Genomic DNA, 19,711 nt, shown 5'->3' with positions numbered 1-19,711 from the left:
AAAATTCCGTAAAAAATGATTAACGAAATTTGCACCAGGCCCACGGACCAATATGATACTAATAAGTTTACCCTTAATATACAAACAAAATAATAAATATACATACATCAGAATTCACAAACAAATTTATTTTATTTTATATTTTTAATTTATTTTATTACGGTATGATATTAGAGCACGCCACAGACCCACACCACATGCACGAGCATAATGGAAGAAATATTTGTCTACATGTCTATTGTACTTCTAGCCTAGGAACTCTCAACGGATTTCAATTCATCTTGATTTAAAGACGCACCTTGTGAGTTGAGAAGGTTCAATAAGATAAATTAAAAGTAAAAATTGAATATCATGTTATTTACATGTTTAATGGGTTTTTCAATCGTCGCCAAAGCTAGGCGTCACAGATGAATATACATAAATACTTTGCATTTATCTTTACACAAACGCTCACCTTCCATGTCCTACTCAATACAAATACAATAAAAACTTAATTATCACACGTAAAAATATGGATAATAATACCTAATATAAATATATAATAATACTTGAATTATGACTAATATGTTGTTTGTTCAAAGAAATCACGAATAAAAAATAAATTGTAGTAAAATAATACTTATATATTATTTTTTGTTAGGTATGTCAAGAACTTATGTTTCAAGTAGACAACTGTAGCCTTATGGTATGGAAAATTAATAATTACATCGCATATCACTAATTTCCGATCATAAACTAACAACCCTATACAATACATAAACATATTATAGACAAAGTTACACTTATTATCAAGTAAAATAGAGCAAAGGGCATAAAATATATTTCAATGTATTATTAATACAAATTTGTAACATTATTGCATAAACCATTTATTATGAAAAAGAACAACTCCTACATTAACATAAATATAATGGCTTACAATGTTTTAGTAGTTTACATAAATTTAAATATAACGTAAAATAAATTGCGGAGTATATAAGACTAGAAATAAGTTATTTTATCGTATTAATAGACCTCGAGAATTGAGGAGACCAAAAAAATTTGCGGAACTTAATATCTTAGGCAAGGTCAAATCATCACATCACATAGGCATCGATAGTTAGACCGTTTTTTCAACGAGCCTGCGGTACGCCGCATCGAGAGATCACCAGAGGAGATCCATTTTTAGGGTTTCGTACTGAAACGGTAATAAAAGGGTCCCGACCCTATTACTGAGACTTCGTTGTCTGTCTGTCTCCAGGCTGTATCTCATAAACCGTGATAGCTAGAAAGCTGAAATTTTCACAAATGATGTACTTATTTCCGTGGCCGCTACGACAACAAATATAAAAATAAAAAAAATAATAGAAATATTAAAAAATATAAATATTCAGGGATAGGGTCCCTACAGGTACGGAACCCCTCGTGCGCGAGTCCGACTCGCACTTGGCCGATTTTCATACAATATGTAAGAAATGCCTAGAAAAGATGGGGAAAACGTCGCTTCATTCTGACATTAGTGGAGTCAATTACCAATTTCGATGCGCCAAATAGTAAGTAATTAAGTAAGTGAATAAGTGAGTCAGTAATTAAGTGAGTAAGTAAATTAATACTCAATCATACAATTATAGTTTCTTAAAAGACGAGGTGATATGAGAGTTACTCAATTAACATATAACTAAAATTATGTAAACGGGAGAAAGATTATAAATAAGGTAAATTTTTAAGTCAATACGACACATTTCTGAGTGATTTTATTAAAAAGTATTTTTTAAGCTATTGCATAGCTTCTATCGCGGGCCTTGAGCGCGGGAACCGAATCGAGAAATTCCGAGTGCCACACGTCTTTTTTTATATTAATCTGATGTAATATGTATTTGTAGCATTATTTGAACTTATCTTATTAAATACATGTTTCAGCGTTAAGGCAGAGACAAGGACAATAGATAATGGAAAGTTTCAACCTTGGCACTAATGATGAATTACCAAATAAATAATACAAATGTAATATGTAATCGCGTCGAAGTTACTATATCACCATCACCCCATATACGTTCCCACTTAATTTACTTGGCCAAGTGCGGGTAGGTAGATATCACGTATGTCGTTGTACTTTTGATTCTTCGACGTTTCGGTTTCCTAGCGATGTTTTTCATGACCTCTCGAGATACTACAACTTTTTGAGCTCGAACATCAACTCACATGATTTTGCGACATTGCAATAGGTACACATCTCTTACGCTATGGCCCATGATTTCGCGACAACATTGGAAAAGACATGATACATTGGACGAAGTATACGAGTACAGTAGCTATCTGCTGCGAAGTCAGCACTTTGCATAGTGTGACCGAGTGCACAATTGCAGTCTACAGTCGCCTGAACTGTCTGACTTCAACGACCCATGTCTTGAAGTATTGAAGACTTGTTTTTAACTATATTGTCTAAAACATGAGTGAAAACCAACCATGAGAATTTACGTGAATGTTTTTATGTATCATTATCATCTGTTCTTTAACCAAGGTAGCAAATTGGGCATTCGATCGTAATACGTACTACCACTTTTCAATCGTCCACATTTCGTTTATCAGAAAATACGCGACGTCTGGTGGCTTTGGTATTTGCTCTATTATGTTTATATAAAAATATGTACTTATGACATATAACTTATTGAGGTTAAATAACGGGATAATGGAAATTATTACTATACATGGAATCCTGTAAAATATGTATGTTAAAAGAACGTTTTCTACCTGAATTTATCCACTCCCAGAATGACAACAATCTTAAGCCTTCAGGGAGCTTTTTTCATATTATATCGTTTTATGTCATCTGTCTTAATGGTAGGTACATGCCCAGAAACCAGCATCGATCTAATCAACCCAACCATATCCGGTATTAAATATTAATTCGGGGACGTTATTTCGCAATAAACTTCATATTAAGATTTCGAAAGATTATTATTTCGTACAATAAATAGCTGGCAATTAATGAATTAGTATTCCTTAAGATAGACTTCTATTTAATCTTATCAAATAAAATACAGCATGACGTTTCCACGAGAAAACGAATATACAAATCTGCACCATAAATGGCTATAGACATAACTCGAGCTGTTTTTTTTATTTTTTTTGAATTAAATCTTAAACATACGTTGGACGATTTTAAAGCTCGTGATAATACAAATCTTCACCTCAAAGAGCAGTACAGATTTGTATTCTATGTTGAAGCTACGCCGATGTCTAAAGCGTCGCTATACATCATTAAATGTAAGACGCAAGATAATGTATGTGCGAGCACGCAGTTATAACTTATATAATTACCAGGAAGAACCTTTATTTAACGCGTCCGTGTTACAACGTAAAGTTCCTTCTGGTCAAGTAGTATCTATTCTTTTGCCTATCTCTGCAATTTTCACTGAAGGTGTCGATCGGTTAACGTCAGGCGATCCACCACCTCGATAGCACGCTATCACATCAAAAACAAACTAATATATGCCATTGACATACAATAAACAACAAGACTCACAATCACGGTCAACACTGCTACTCAGGGCAGTGTTTCTAATGAGCAAAACAAAAGGCTTTGAACATTACTATCACACTATAAGGTGTAAATTTGAATGCATATATATCAATAGAACGACGCAAGGCCGCTTCATCGTCCTTATTTATGTCAGAGCAAGCAAAGGGGCAGGTGGACCACCTGATGTTAAGTGTTCACCATCACCCATTAAAACAAGTAACACTATTAGTGTCACTGGTGCTCTGCCGGCCTTTTAAGGACAAAAAATAAGCTCTTGAAATTCAAACTCAAACATTTGGTTAAATTCTTGAAGCACTTTTGAATCGTCATAACATATTTTTAACATTTACCACCGATCTTCTTTTCATGAAGGCCCTAATATCTGTTTTTCGGGAACATCGCAGGTGGTACATCGTTCTGAACCTTCACCATACGTTGAACGAAGTCCTACACGCGACTGTAACTCTTACCATCTACAGCATAAGATCAAGTGTCGCACGCACCTGCACGTCGAAGGGCCGGTGGTACCGTACACGGAAGGAAGTCCTACACGCGACTGTGAGTCTTATTGCCTACCGCACAAGATCAAGTGTCGCACGCACCTGCACGTCGAAGGGCTGGTGGTACCGTACACGTAACGAAGTCCTACACGCGATTGTGAGCCTTATTATCTACCGCATAAGATCAAGTATCGCACGCACCTGCACGTCGAAGGGCTGGTGGTACCGTACACGTAACGAAGTCCTACACGCGATTGTGAGCCTTATTGCCTACCGCACAAGATCAAGTGTCGCACGCACCTGCACGTCGAAGGGCTGGTGGTACCGTACACGTAACGAAGTCCTACACGCGATTGTGAGCCTTATTATCTACCGCATAAGATCAAGTGTCGCACGCACCTGCACGTCGAAGGGCTGGTGGTACCGTACACGTAACGAAGTCCTACACGCGATTGTGAGCCTTATTATCTACCGCATAAGATCAAGTGTCGCACGCACCTGCACGTCGAAGGGCTGGTGGTACCGTACACGTAACGAAGTCCTACACGCGATTGTGAGCCTTATTATCTACCGCATAAGATCAAGTATCGCACGCACCTGCACGTCGAAGGGCTGGTGGTACCGTACACGTAACGAAGTCCTACACGCGATTGTGAGCCTTATTGCCTACCGCACAAGATCAAGTGTCGCACGCACCTGCACGTCGAAGGGCTGGTGGTACCGTACACGTAACGAAGTCCTACACGCGATTGTGAGCCTTATTATCTACCGCATAAGATCAAGTGTCGCACGCACCTGCACGTCGAAGGGCTGGTGGTACCGTACACGTAACGAAGTCCTACACGCGATTGTGAGCCTTATTATCTACCGCATAAGATCAAGTATCGCACGCACCTGCACGTAGAAGGGCTGGTGGTACCGTACACGTAACGAAGTCCTACACGCGATTGTGAGCCTTATTATCTACCGCATAAGATCAAGTGTCGCACGCACCTGCACGTCGAAGGGCTGGTGGTACCGTACACGTAACGAAGTCCTACACGCGATTGTGAGCCTTATTATCTACCGCATAAGATCAAGTGTCGCACGCACCTGCACGTCGAAGGGCTGGTGGTACCGTACACGTAACGAAGTCCTACACGCGATTGTGAGCCTTATTATCTACCGCATAAGATCAAGTGTCGCACGCACCTGCACGTCGAAGGGCCGGTGGTACCGTACACGGAAGGAAGTCCTACACGCGACTGTGAGTCTTATTGCCTACCGCACAAGATCAAGTGTCGCACGCACCTGCACGTCGAAGGGCTGGTGGTACCGTACACGTAACGAAGTCCTACACGCGATTGTGAGCCTTATTATCTACCGCATAAGATCAAGTATCGCACGCACCTGCACGTCGAAGGGCTGGTGGTACCGTACACGTAACGAAGTCCTACACGCGATTGTGAGCCTTATTATCTACCGCATAAGATCAAGTGTCGCACGCACCTGCACGTCGAAGGGCTGGTGGTACCGCACACGTAACGAAGTCCTACACGCGATTGTGAGCCTTATTATCTACCGCATAAGATCAAGTGTCGCACGCACCTGCACGTCGAAGGGCTGGTGGTACCGTACACGTAACGAAGTCCTACACGCGATTGTGAGCCTTATTATCTACCGCATAAGATCAAGTGTCGCACGCACCTGCACGTCGAAGGGCTGGTGGTACCGTACACGTAACGAAGTCCTACACGCGATTGTGAGCCTTATTATCTACCGCATAAGATCAAGTGTCGCACGCACCTGCACGTCGAAGGGCTGGTGGTACCGTACACGTAACGAAGTCCTACACGCGATTGTGAGCCTTATTATCTACCGCATAAGATCAAGTGTCGCACGCACCTGCACGTCGAAGGGCTGGTGGTGCTGCGCCGAGTCGGGCGCGGGCGGGCCGACGGCGGCGCCGTTGACGAGCGCGCCGCCGCCGCTGGCACCGCCCACCGCGCCCACGCCGCCCACTGCGCCCACGCCACCCGCGTACTGACACACACGCAATGCACTTATTGGGTCAAACAAACTAGTCTTATTATGTTCACAATTTAACAAGTGTAGGATCAATAGCTGACTAAACTGACTTAATAAAGGAAAAGGCTGTAATATTTGTTTGTTACTTCATAATTATTAAGAACTTTTTATTTATCATTTTGCAGTTATTGAAACAAAAAACACGAATTATTATATTATTCATTCTGATACTTATTTAAGGAAATATAAAGCATATATACTCTTCAATTGTTACGTTCGCTGTCTGCTTGAATATTGTAGTCAGGTCTGGTGCCCATCTTACACAGTCCATGTCAATAGAATTGAAAAACTTCAAAAGAAATTCTTATACCATCTTACGTATACCAATAACCTCTGCCGACGCTTAACCACCTATAATTCTAGGCTTGAACACTATAATATGACTTCCCTAGTTATAAGGCGTAAGTCAGCGGACATGGTTTTCTTATACAAGGTTCTTCATGGTTTGGTGGACAGTCCTGATCTGCTAGGTCTCCTAAATTTGAACGCGCCAAGAATTGGTTCCCGTATCCACACTCATAAGACCTTTAGCTTAAATCTATGTCGCACTAAATACGGCCAAAATTCACCTATCAACCGCATGTGTACCTCTTATAACACTGTCTGCCATGAGCTCGACTTGTTTAATGCATCGGTCAGTACAATCAAAAAATTCTTCTTTTCTCTAACAAATATGTAACTAATATTATGTTTTAATTGTTATTTTTAATTATTATTATAAGTGTAGGTTTATATAATTGTTGCATGTTGTGTTCGCTCTTAGAAGGCCGTCCAACTAAAAGTCACAAAGATTATGATTGTATTTTCACCATTTCTTAATGTTGGAACGTCCAGTTAGCGGACCAAATAAATAAAAAAAAAAAAAAAAAAAAAAATTTATAATAATGTATGCAAATTTCCCATAATTACGTTAGTTACAAAATTATTATAAATTACCTTTAAAAAGGTTAGTGATATAAAAAATAGAGACATATTTCTTAATCGTTTTAATAACAAGAAAAATATTCTGTATATTTGTTATTGTTTTTAAAGGATTAAGTATTTTAAAAATATTTATTTCGAAATTATGAAATCACATAATATAGTGATTGTAATTAGCACATTGTTTTTTTCAATTAATTGCAAGTATTGAGTAAACAGAACTAGATTGAGAATGATGTAATACATTAATTACCTTATCATGTTTTAATGTTATTTTGATTACTCAACTGAAGGGGTAGGTTAAAATTTTGAACTAATATTTGGAATTTGCAGCAAAACGATTTATATTACCATTTTCGATTTAACTAAATAACGAAGATATGCCCTCCTATATCAAATAAATTACACATAATTTGCGACTTAACGTGTTTACGTTACGGTCTGAAAACGTTTAGATTAATTTACGGTTTTACTTCTTTTCATTGAAGACTAAGGTCCATGTTAGTAAAAACATATAATTGCTGACAAGTTATATGTACCATTATCCCATACAATTATACAAACATTTAAAAAATAAAATAACTTATTGGAAACACTCACCTGCTGCGTGTTGGCAAAGCTGTTGTTGTCGAATTGAGGATGTTGCTCCATTTGAAGAACCAGTTCGATGTGTTGATTCATGGAATCATTCAATGTCATGCCTGAAATATTATTATTGATATTTTTAGCAACCAATCAAGTTTAAAACACATATCTTTCCATAGATGATATTCTGTAGTAATGTAATAATAACTAAATCAATTTTCGTCGTAGCTTACCTGGATGTATTTGCGGATGCTGTGGATGTGGCAGTCCTTGTAGTGGAGCTACTCCCAGCATTCCTGGGTGGTGCTGGAAGAAAAAACCAACAATTTAGTTAATTTAATTATCATAGCTAACATATAATCATATTGAATTGTTGATACTAAGTTCATATTACTTTTAGGATTTGATTGATAAAGGCAAATTTATATATAATAATTCTGAATGGGACTAGTTAAAGTTAAGTAAGTTTCTTGTATGGTTTATGAGTACGAAGGTTTTAATTATATTTACTTCTAAAATTTATTGTTAGTATTTACTGCATGATTCTACATTCAGTCTTAATTGTGTGTGCGTGTGCGTGCGTATGAACGCGTACGTGTGTGTGTACCTGCGGGTGCTGCAGGTGCGGCAGGTGGTGCAGCGGCTGCGGCTGGTGCGCGGGCAGCGCGTGCGGCAGCAGCGGGAAGGCGCCCGCGTCGCCGTTGCGCACGCCCACGTGCTGCACGCCGCCCGGCCCCACGCCCACGCCGCCCTCCTCCTCCGCGGGCGATGGCTGCCGCGAGCCCGGAGTGCGGCTGCAACGATACGACACATTCATATTTGGTAAAGGCTCCACTTAACTTGTTCTTTCTTTGATCTTCCGAATCGATGGTAATTGATAAAAGTATGTTATAACAATTCGAAGTCTAATAGAATGAATAAATGTATGAATTTGAGTATTGAGTTTATAATATTAGCATCTAGAATTAGGATATAGTGCCCAGTGCTCCTTATTTATACACCCGAAATTGTATGGTGTGAAAACGTAATGAATACAGTGTGATTCAAATAAGAATATGAAAGTCAATGATATTATGATATAATGATTAAAGATCAATGCAAAAAAAATACTAATACAATTTGTTTAATTAAATAAGTCTTCAGTCTCTTCAATTATTAAGAAAGGTTTATAATTATTTTTAATTTGAAACATTAATTCAAACCGTTTTTATACAAGGATTTAAAAATAACAAGAAATAATAATTTAAAAAAAACGTCATTATATTTGGGGTGGGTTGGAAATGTTAACAGGGATGGATTGTAAACAACTGACAAGAATTTTTTTATATTAAGTTTTCAGAATGAAATATTATTTACAGTTGTAACTCTTCTAGTTATTTAGAATAGATATAAAAAGTGTTAGTGTAGTTATTTCCAATCACACCTGTTCACAATTACCCAGATTGACCCTATAGTGTTTGGAGTGTTTCATTTGATCTTTTGCACTATAAAAATTTGTTCCGTTCCATTTAATAATTATATCATTAATTAATAAACGCGACGATAGATTTAAAACGTTTAAATTAATTAATTTGTCGATATGAGTATGCCTAAAAAATGATTAAATTTTTTAAATGTTGTAAGTATTCAAAGCAATCATTAAATAATTTGGAAAATCCAAAAGTGCACGCCTCATAATTTTTTTTTTAATAAATATTTATTAATTATTATTTTTATTTATTTAATAACAATTAAACCACATCGAATCAGACCCTGAAAAATGAAAGGGTTCTATTCCTGAGCATACTCAAGCGTAAGAGAAAAAAAAAGACTCAATTAGTAAAGTATTTTGGTCGCTATCGTGTTAACAAGAAAAAGAATCCGCACATACAGACACACGGACGTCCAAGACAGAACTTTTTTAAACTGTTTTTTAAGGCAATTACACGGTTCAACGACCTTAATGATTCTGTCACTACATTTGAATTTGTTTTTTTAACCGCCCTCTATAAATATACATCGTTGTTGAAGTAAAAGTGACCAAAGATTATGGAATTGTATACTGTATCGTATTGTATCGTAATGTGTTAGTGGTTTCTACCTAATTTATGTTTTCTCTGAGAGGCTGTAACATATTACATTTATGAATAGTAAATATTGTGTACTATGTATGTTGTAAATGTAATGTAGGAAGACTCATCTTTCAACATTAACCGTTATAAGCAAAGTCTCTACTACATGACCCATTCTGGAGACCTTAAGATGACTAAGCAAGTAATTATAAGTTCTAGAGTGGGGAACAGTTAAGAAAACACCGATTTAGAAATTAATTTTATTCAACACGGACTCTACTATATTCTGGAGACCTGATGATGGCTAGGGTGGAGAACATCTCACCTACAGAGATATAAAAGATGGAGTACATTATTTGACGTAATTCTATAGAACGGCCTCTTCCATGTCATGGTGTATCGAATGGTAATGGTGACCAGGCAAATGTATTTAGCGTTCTCTGTATATCTCTTCATACCTAGTAGGAATATATGCATGCAACCTACACACACCGAAAAAAATAGGGGAACGGACAAGAAATCACGTTTTTTTCGACTATTTTGTAGTTAGTTCGGGGTTAATTTTTTAAATCCCTTACGTCTTTGAAATGATGACGAGAAATAAAATATGTTTCGATTTTTAAACATTAAAATATTATACCCCTTTAAGAGTTTGGTGCCTATTTATCGACTATATAGCAGCTTAAAATCAAAAATATTATAACGTGTTTTAAACTGAGTTTATTTTTTTCTACTGTTTATATTTGAACACATTACAAAATGAGTGATTTTCCTGCGACTGAAGTTACCAGAGCCTATGACTATGACTGATATGGGTCATACCTTCCGTTCAAAGAATACAGTGTTAGTTGTGTCGGTATCTATGGTCTATTACAATGTTCAACGCTATAGTTAAGCAGTCTTACATAATATTATGTTGGCGCGGGCAAGGAAGAAATTGGGCAACTTGGAATTGGTTTTATAAGGGTGCAAACTTGGATAATTTATTTTGTTGTGGCTTTGGAAAAAATGCATGTGACGTGTGTAGATCAGTACCACCATGTCATGGCAACAGGAAAATTATAGTACAGTTGAAGATTAAAGGTATTCGAGAAGGAAATAAAACCGACCCAGTACGAGTTAGACTCGCGCACTGAGGGCTCCGATCAAATCTATTTTTTATGATGTAACTTTAAATTTATGTTTTTTAGCATTGTTTCCATTATTTGTGTCTATAAGACATCGCCGACATCTGATTAAATCTGATATTTGTTCAATCAAATAGCAGATGACTGCGACATATTATCTGGTACTCCGATTAAACAGATTTTCCAGAGAGTTGACGTTTTCAGAAGAGTTTTCGCTTTCGTGAAGTAAAAATTTAACAAAAAAATAATATTGAAAAAACCTTCGTTTTTCTTAAAAATATATTTATAATGACGCCTTATTTGATTATTATTATCCCGAATGTTGGGTTGTAGAATAAAAACGCCTTCGTCACAATTCATATTTTATTATTCCTTCACTTGGTACATTCACTTGATAGTTTTCTTAAATCTTACATAAATCACAAGGCACGGCTATGGCACTTATAGACCGCACTGGTCGGCTGTTTAAGATCAATTGGCTCGCTGATCGTCTCTTCAAAAAATGTAAGCGATCGACTGACAACTAACCAACTGGAGGGGAGGTTAAGTTGTCAGGCGGTAGATTATAAATACCAGAAAACCTTGTCGATGGAAATGTTCTAAGTATGATTTTAAAATTTGTAACACCAATCTATTTCTTTTTTCCTCGGAGAGTCACTGCAAAGGAATTATTGTTATAATATAATTTATTTTTTTATGAATCACTAGCTTTCCGCCGGCGGCTCCGCCCGCGGTTTCAAAGAAAAACTCGCATAGTTCCCGTTCCCGTGGAATTTCCGGGATAAAACCTATCCTATATTACTCGTGGATAATGTAGCTTTTGAATGGTGAACGGTATTTTTAAAATCGGTCCAGTAGTTTATGAGCCTATTCATTACAATCAAACAAACAAACAAACAAACAAACAAAGTTTTCCTCTTCAAAATATTAGTGTAGAAGAAATCATCGGTTCACCCAGTTAAAAGTGCGGAGGTAACGGAACCAACAAAAAATTCAGTTGAATTGAGAATTTCGTCCTATAATGGCGTCGGCTAAAAATGTTGCTATACGTTTAATAAGTTTTGACTTTCCTACGATTTTATACAATAATATAAAATTAAATGATTTTATACAATATTAAAAAAATTGCTGATTTTCGGCGGTATGGCGACCATTTGGAACTGTCTGAAAAGTATGGCATGGCGATTTTCGTACATGGCTACTGGACGATGATTACCTGTGCAAAAATTAGCCTGGTACAAATGGTTGAATTTTTTTTTTAATCAACGCATTCACGTCGGTATTGTGGGCTGTAAATTACACCGGAAAAGTATGGCATGACACTACCGCCTACTTCTTTTTTATGGGCTATCGGTAAATCCTAAAATTTTTGTGTTACAAATCGTTTGCCTTCCGTAATTTATCCGACGAGTTCGACTAACGCCCACGCGACTAGTCTGCCGGTACCACTGTTCTGACCATGATTTTTCTTTTTGTCATTGCGTACTAAGACCACTGTAGAACCGCCATCCGGTTACAAATGACCCAAAATTTTGTGTCATATAGAACAGCAATTAATCTTTTTTAAAAAATATTCAAGGCACAGGGAAAGTCTGGTTACTGTTTTATAGGTATGTGTTGTCTGATAATAATTATTTTACTGTCAAAAATTATCAACACTGGATATTATTCAATGACGCCTTTCAAAAACAAAGCTAATTTACAAACAGATTTTTATATCTTTACATACCTATTTTTAACTTTCATTTCATGAACTGCTCATGTAAATACCTATTAAAATCTGGTTTAATTTAACAAAACATTCAATTCGGTGAATTTTAGCGTTATTTTGCAAAAAAAACCGCACGTACAGTCCCCCGTCCGAGTCGAACTGACACCGTCAAATTTCGTCGAAAATATGCAATAGAGGTGAGGTTTTATGTGGGTTTTATTATAAATTCGAGTTTTTTCTTGATAATCTAACGATAATAATGAAAATTGAAAAAACAATCAATACACATTGTTACAAATATCATAACATATTTTTTGGTATAAATTTCATGTATAAATATGTAGCCGTTTTCCTAACAAAATGCGTTTTATCTTCAAAAAGGGGTTGATTTGTATGTATTTTTTTTATGTTTAGGCCGTTCTAAACTGAAAAGTAAACAATACACTTTGTTAATTATATCCTTGAGTATCACATATATTTTTTTTAAGACAATCGTACCAACAGTTTCCTCAACAAAATTCAATATGTATAAGGTGTTTTCCGGTTTTGACCATAGTAATCCCCTTAACTAGTTTTAATAACAAAAATGACATCAAAAATATCATGAACGTTAAAAATAGTGTTTTTTCTTAATATGTGTGTGTATGTATTATCTTACAAGTGCAATGTATGATACATAAAGACATTTTAAGTTTGAAAAATCAGATGTTTTGCGCGAAGTGACAGTAGTACCCACCTCAACGCTTCGCTTATGAGGCGTGCAATATATAGATTATCGACATAACTGGTACAGAATTGAAATTAATTATACATTTTTCATAACAACAAAAAACATCTTCGATAAAAATTTATGATTTGACACTTATTTAATTAGTCATATCGGTCGAGCGCGAATCTCGCTATCTAAGGAAATCTGTTTACTATGTGAATCATATGTTTTATAGCGACGTGATAAAGTATTACGCATGCGCTCGTCGCGGGGAGGCGGGGCGCGGAGGGGAAGGCTCGGAGTTGCGCGGACGCAGACGGCAAAAATGAGGACGGAGTGGGGCGTTTGGCATTGACAGAGGCCATGATCGAACGCTCGCGGTTATTGCCCGCGCCTCGCCGCCCGGTGCCGGCCACTGCGCACCGCTCGCGGCCGACCTTCACGACTCGCGCCCGATCTCACGTACAGACACACCGGTCGAGTTACTAGGCCCGAGACGATGCCGTTCGGCTCGTTATTTCGACCGAATACTTTAATTTAACGCTTTTCGCCCCATTCGTGTCACATTTTATGATAAATGATGTAAATATTAAATAATATATTGTAGAAATACTGAGAAAGTAATGTTTTACATCAATTTCTTAGGAATTTTATTTTAACAACTGCACTTTTATTATTATCTCCGAGACATTAATTTTAAACACTTCCGGGTTTAACGACACTGCTTAAAAGTCGATCAATTTAAAGCGCGCATCTTTTATATAATTTTTTGTGCGAAAATAAGAAATAAATACAAATAATAACTCACTTGAAAGCTTTATCGTCTTCTTGGCCGTTATGAAGACCATTCGGTAGGGGTCCATGATCATGCAACTCATGGAGATCTTTTTCGAAGGGTGAGCCGGATTTCTCTTCGTTACGTTCTTCTAGAACCATCCCTCTTAGACCAGCCACCACACCACCGACTTTTTCATTCCCACCGCCAGTAGCAACCCCACCAGCTTCTATTCAAAAGTATTTTGTAAGTCTTTCAAGTTTTCCGGAATGCTGCCATTATTAATAAATGTTTAACATTAAATAAGTTAAGACACTAACCCATTTTCGGGCCTTATAAGAAGTTTTATCTAAGATATGATATAGTGGTTTTGATAAATTAAAATAAATACATTTAGGACTTAACGTTGAAATTTTCTCGTAATTCATAACCCCTATTATTTTACAGGAAATTAGTGTTAAAAAAATAAATCAAAATAAAAGGTTGCCAAAGATGGACATTTAGAGTATGAATGAATTGTCTAAAGGCTTTGTCAGACAGGACGCGTACTTAGCGCGCGTCAGAGCGTTAAGTTGACGCCGCGATATGACGCTAAGATGTGTTCTACTATCATCGTAGAATACCGTCAAACAGAGCGCCGGCGCTAGCAGTACGCAACGCTCTGTCGCGGCGTTGGGACGCTTTAACGTCGGGTGTTGTATTTTTTTACAAATTTTATTTTAGCGTCGGAGTTAATAGGCGTAAAATAATAATAAAATACTGCATAATGACCAAAAATTTGATAGAATTGGTTAGAAAATATCCATGCTTATATAATACGAAGGATAGTTCATATAAACTATAAATATATATCAATGAAGGCAAAATTGTGGGCACAAATTGGAGAAGAAATTAATGAAACTGTTAAGTAAAAAATTCTTCCGACTCCGGAGTTAATATCGCTGTACCTTGTTTTGTTCGTAAGTAATAATTATGTAAACAACATGCAGCTTTAATAATATCAATTGCTGTGTCCTAACGCGCGCTAAAGCGTTCTGTTTGACGAAGCCTCGCGCGACGTTAAAACAGGACGCTGTAGCGCTACTACGCAGCGCTAAAATACGCGTCCTATCTGACAAAGCCTTAATTCTCACAATTTTAAATAAAAAATTTGCATTACAAAACATACGAGCGGCGGAGCGAAGCAAGAAGCATTTGCGTCATAACGTTCATGTTGCCGCGCTGTGGACACTTATTGTGACACAGATTTGTTTAAGACACAATCAGCAAATGCGGGGTAAATATTACTTTTTTAATCGGAGGCCATAATATGAAACTGTTTCCAATGATGAGTTTTTTGTTTAAAGAAAAACAAAACTATTATTGTACTTATATGTAGCTTTATATGTATATAATTCTTAAGATTTAAAATATTAAAAAGAAAAAACCACAACAACTAATCAGTGAGTGCATGAAGTTTGAAATGGCACACATTACCTGTGGGCGATCCGCCAAGGACATATTCTACCATCTTGACGCCAAGGCCCGCCGTGTCTCTGGGCGAGAGGATGCTGCCCGCGTCTCCGCCAGGGAAAGTCACGCCACGGCGTGTGCCCATCATTGGTACACCCACATTATGTTCCACTAGCGAATTTAATATATTGTTCAAGTATTTGATAAAATTTTACCTTTAGTCTATCTTTGAACTTTTGAAGTGGTAGGTATCATCAGTAATAATTAAAATCTTGAAGAAGTAATTATACCTAGCAAATATTGAAATAAAACAAATAATTCATTGAATTTAATAATCTAATTAAGTTGTATATTCAATATTCATGTACCATAAAAAATGCATTAACTATTAAGAAAGTTCTAGTATGTATTCATAAAAGCCATTATAGTATAGTAGGTACACTCAAATAATTTTATGATGTAAATGTTTTATATATTACTAGCGGTCCGCCCCGGCTTCGCCCGTGGTACATATTTACGTTTTCCCTACATAAAAACCATCCTCGTACTTCAAGGAATATAATAAAAAAAGAATTATCGAAATCGGTTCAGCCGTTCTCGAGTTATGCGCTTACCAACACATTTTGCGATTCATTTTTATATATAAGATTAATTTAAAAAGTAAAGGCATAAGTAAAATTTCTTATTTTCTTACATATTCCTAATTTTAACCATAGGCGAATAATAAAGGCGAAAGTTTTTAAGTATGGATGTATGGATGTTTGTTACTCTTTCACGTAAAAACTACTGAACCGATTACAATGAAATTTAGCACACATATAGAGGGTAACTTGGATTAACACATAGGATAGGTTTTATACGGAAATCCCACGGGAACGGGAACTATGCGGATTTTCCTTTGAAAACGCGGGCGAAGCCGCGGGCGGAAATCTAGTATTATAATAAAAAAGGATTTTTGACATCACTTTATACAAATTGTTTCACACTAACCTTGTGCGGACCAAGTAGAATCACGCCACATTTGTTCAGGGTTGAGCTGCAAAGGTGGCAACTGTGGTGGACCTTTGCTGTCACCTCCAGCACCTGGGCCCTTATCCCATAGCTTTTTTGCAGCAGGTGCAATCTAAAGAATACCCCATATGCTTAAGTATAAATAACAAGATTAGTTGCATACTATTTTATGATGATGTATAACATAAATAAAAATCTGGCATATATTATGATTTACCATTAATTAATAACACACAACTACTGTTATAAAACACACATAATATGTATTGCAAATAATCAAATGGAATATTTATTTAATGGTATATGAGAAAATTTATGTAGAATTTTTTTTTCAAATTTAATCAATACTTAGTCCCCACAACAGATCCAGTTGCAATGTTTATAATACCTATCCATGTATACATATTTAGTTTAATGCATATTTTTTTAATAACATTTAATTAACATTGTTTACATTTCTAACATCAATACATGTCATGCTTCATATTTATTCATGGATTCATGCAAAAATAAAACATTTTTATTGTAAATTGAACAAAAAAAAAATCAATGATATCACTCTAAGTACTTGAAACAAAAATAATAATCAAGGAAGCACAATTAAGTGCACTAATAAGCTTTTAGCCTACATAATTCCAGATAATGCAGCCAAAAGTCAGAGATAGTGTGCACCTCATGTAAAAAAATAAATTAGACAGATTTCCTATAGACGCAATGAGCAGAAAGTTTTATAATACGCAAAACTAAAAGGGGAATGTCATAAAACTTGTCAGAAGCACATGAACATTCATTTTAAGCGCATTGAAATGTTTCATTACCTAGCGGACTTGTGCTCTATTCTGCATTGCAATCTAGCAGCGTTCTGCTAGCCGTAGAGTCCACAGATGCCACTGTCGCCTAACACATAGAACTGTCCTATTGAATTAAGGTAACCTTGCTATCACTATCATGAATTTGCATGTCTGTGCAACACACTTACATTCTTCATTTCTGTATTTATACTATAATATAACCTTAAATCTAACACATTCCTACTGATGCAAATAGCCTCCGTTTGTACTTAAAATATTATGATAGGAATCAAACTAGAAAATATCTAAAAACTTTATTACATAAATATTCTTAACTTTATATTTTAAAATGTGCAATGTAATTAATAATAATGTTTAAGAGCAAATAACCTGCACATTATCACATAAACCTAGTAGTACATTGTGTGTGGTATCATCAATCAATATAAATTATACTTAGGTAATTTTATTATGTTAATTTTTACTAGGTATTGGTAGAAATTGAAGAACAATTAATGTATTTATGATATAAATGAAATTGCATTCTTTTTACCTCATATCGAACATAAGAACATCAGGATTTATTCTTACACCATTTTTATAATTATTTTCAAAGATAAGTTTTGATATTTATATGAAAACCGCATTGAAAATTCATAGAAACGTTAGTATAACACAATCAAAGTCATTCATCATTTCGTATATTAAATATTCATAAAATATTATGTTTCGCTGAACTCTGATCAAATGCCGGTGAACACAATTATTACGAGCCAGAAATGGCGGACGCCGGTGACAAGTAAACAAAACAAAAACGGACCTGTTGCTGATAAAAAACGCAATTTTCGCAACTTCATGACTTAAAACATAATCTAGGTTCAGATATCTTCATTATCATGTATAATAACTTACCATGTCGGGGCCCATATCCTTAACATTAGGTTCGAAAAAAAAGTCACTCAAAGGTTTCATGCGTACAATCCACCTAAAGCTCAAATCATTTACCACAACGAAAGCTTCTTGCAAACGAAACACTACACATCAATACTTTTATCTACATAGTATTCGTACTAATTTAAACAGTGACACAACACAATTCTTACACAAAAATGCTTATTTTCTTCAATTTTTAACTGGAAAAATCTTAAGTAAAATACAATGTTGACTTGTTTCGAACAAAGGACATACGCCGAGTACGGCGCCTGCGTGAACTTCCCGTTCTCGGGAGCGTCGGACGAACTAAGGCTTCGCGGAATTTATAATAGATGGCGCGCAATACAAAAGTTGCGGACCATAGAGAGCTATTGATTTTTTTCAGGGTTTATTCCGTTTTGTCTGTAATCTACATTTCCCAATTTCCGCTTCTTATTTTTTATGCATTTCAAATCACTACATAGTATAAAACAAAGTCGCTTTCTCTGTCCCTATGTCCCTTTGTACGCTTAAATCTTTAAAACTACGCAACGGATTTTGATGCGGTTTTTTTTAATAGATAGATTGATTCAAGAGGGAGGTTTTAGTATATAATTTATTAGGTTTTAGACAAAGCGGGCGAAGCCGCGGGCGGTAAGCTAGTATAGTATAATATATTATTCTGATATAGGCACGTACCTTTTTTAATTGCAATTTATTAGTGAATACAATACAAGTTAACTACAGCTTCTTTACTTTTATCCTATTGGAATCAATTCAGGTAATTTCTTACTAAGTTGGATTTATACAGGATGTCCCAAAAAGTAGTGATATACTGAAGCTGGGAGGTAGAGGACCTAGAGGGCTATCCGAATCACCCCCATCATGTATGTAATGCGATTTTTCGAATTTTCGGAGTTATGACGTTTTTTTCAATTTTTCACCTATCGCCGAGTACGATGAGATTTTCACTCATGGTGACGTCAATTATTGCGGAAGATGCTTGAATCGAAAAATCGCATAACATACATGGGGGTGATTCGGATAGCCCTCTAGGTCCTCTACTTCCCAGCTTCAGTATATCACTACTTTTTGGGACACCCTGTATATTCGTTTATTATGGCCTCTTCTTCAATGGCATTAACTCTCAAGAATGGAATGAGATTATATTTAGCTAGCCATATATTTGTTCCATGTTATGCACTGTAGCTGATCTGTATAACATTCATGGGAAATATAGATAGGTGTTTGTAAACAGAATCATATTTTCTACTTTTCTTTATAACAATTGGCAATCAAGCTTATGGATCACCTGATGGGAAGCAATCCACTGTAATGCTAGGCGTCCACTAGGCGGATCGGGCCGGGCCGCATCGCAACGCATAAATACGCCGGCCTATGTTTTGTATGAAACATCGTCCATTAGCGACGGATCGGGTCGGGGCGGGCCGCAACGCATTGGCGGATATCGCTTCGCAGGCGGATTTCTGCCGGCGGTGCGCTGCGGCCCGGCCCGCCCCGACCCGTCTAGTGGACGCAGGCAGGCGGATGTGAGCGGCGAGCGTCTGTTAGATAAAATCCGCCTAGGCGGTCCGCC

The 19,711-nt window shown here is 36.5% G+C and overlaps 1 protein-coding gene across 3 annotated transcripts in view; it reads right to left on the bottom strand.

Moving 5' to 3' along the window:
* Positions 1–19,711, bottom strand: part of pum (pumilio) — an 89,931-nt gene that overhangs the window by 58,734 nt on the left and 11,486 nt on the right. Inside the window, exons 1-8 of one of the 3 annotated variants that reach the window (XM_090120020.1) lie at positions 18,115–18,144; positions 16,391–16,523; positions 15,425–15,571; positions 13,982–14,177; positions 8,183–8,369; positions 7,809–7,881; positions 7,591–7,691; positions 5,887–6,024 (exon numbers count right to left, since the gene is read on the bottom strand). In XM_090120020.1, coding sequence (XP_089976146.1) covers positions 5,887–6,024; positions 7,591–7,691; positions 7,809–7,881; positions 8,183–8,369; positions 13,982–14,177; positions 15,425–15,571; positions 16,391–16,523; positions 18,115–18,129 — 990 coding nt within the window. In that variant the 5' untranslated portion in view covers positions 18,130–18,144. Of the gene's footprint in view, positions 1–5,886; positions 6,025–7,590; positions 7,692–7,808; positions 7,882–8,182; positions 8,370–13,981; positions 14,178–15,424; positions 15,572–16,390; positions 16,524–18,114; positions 18,145–19,711 lie in introns of those variants that run through there. The other 2 variants (XM_090120018.1, XM_090120019.1) reach the window with 2 other exon arrangements.

The sequence above is a fragment of the Colias eurytheme genome, chromosome 3, assembly GCF_061535395.1.
Source record: "Colias eurytheme isolate Ceu_HAF_F1 chromosome 3, ilColEury1 Martin Lab GWU primary, whole genome shotgun sequence".
NCBI classification, from domain to species: domain Eukaryota; kingdom Metazoa; phylum Arthropoda; class Insecta; order Lepidoptera; family Pieridae; genus Colias; species Colias eurytheme.
This window is presented reverse-complemented; position numbering and strand designations above follow the sequence as displayed.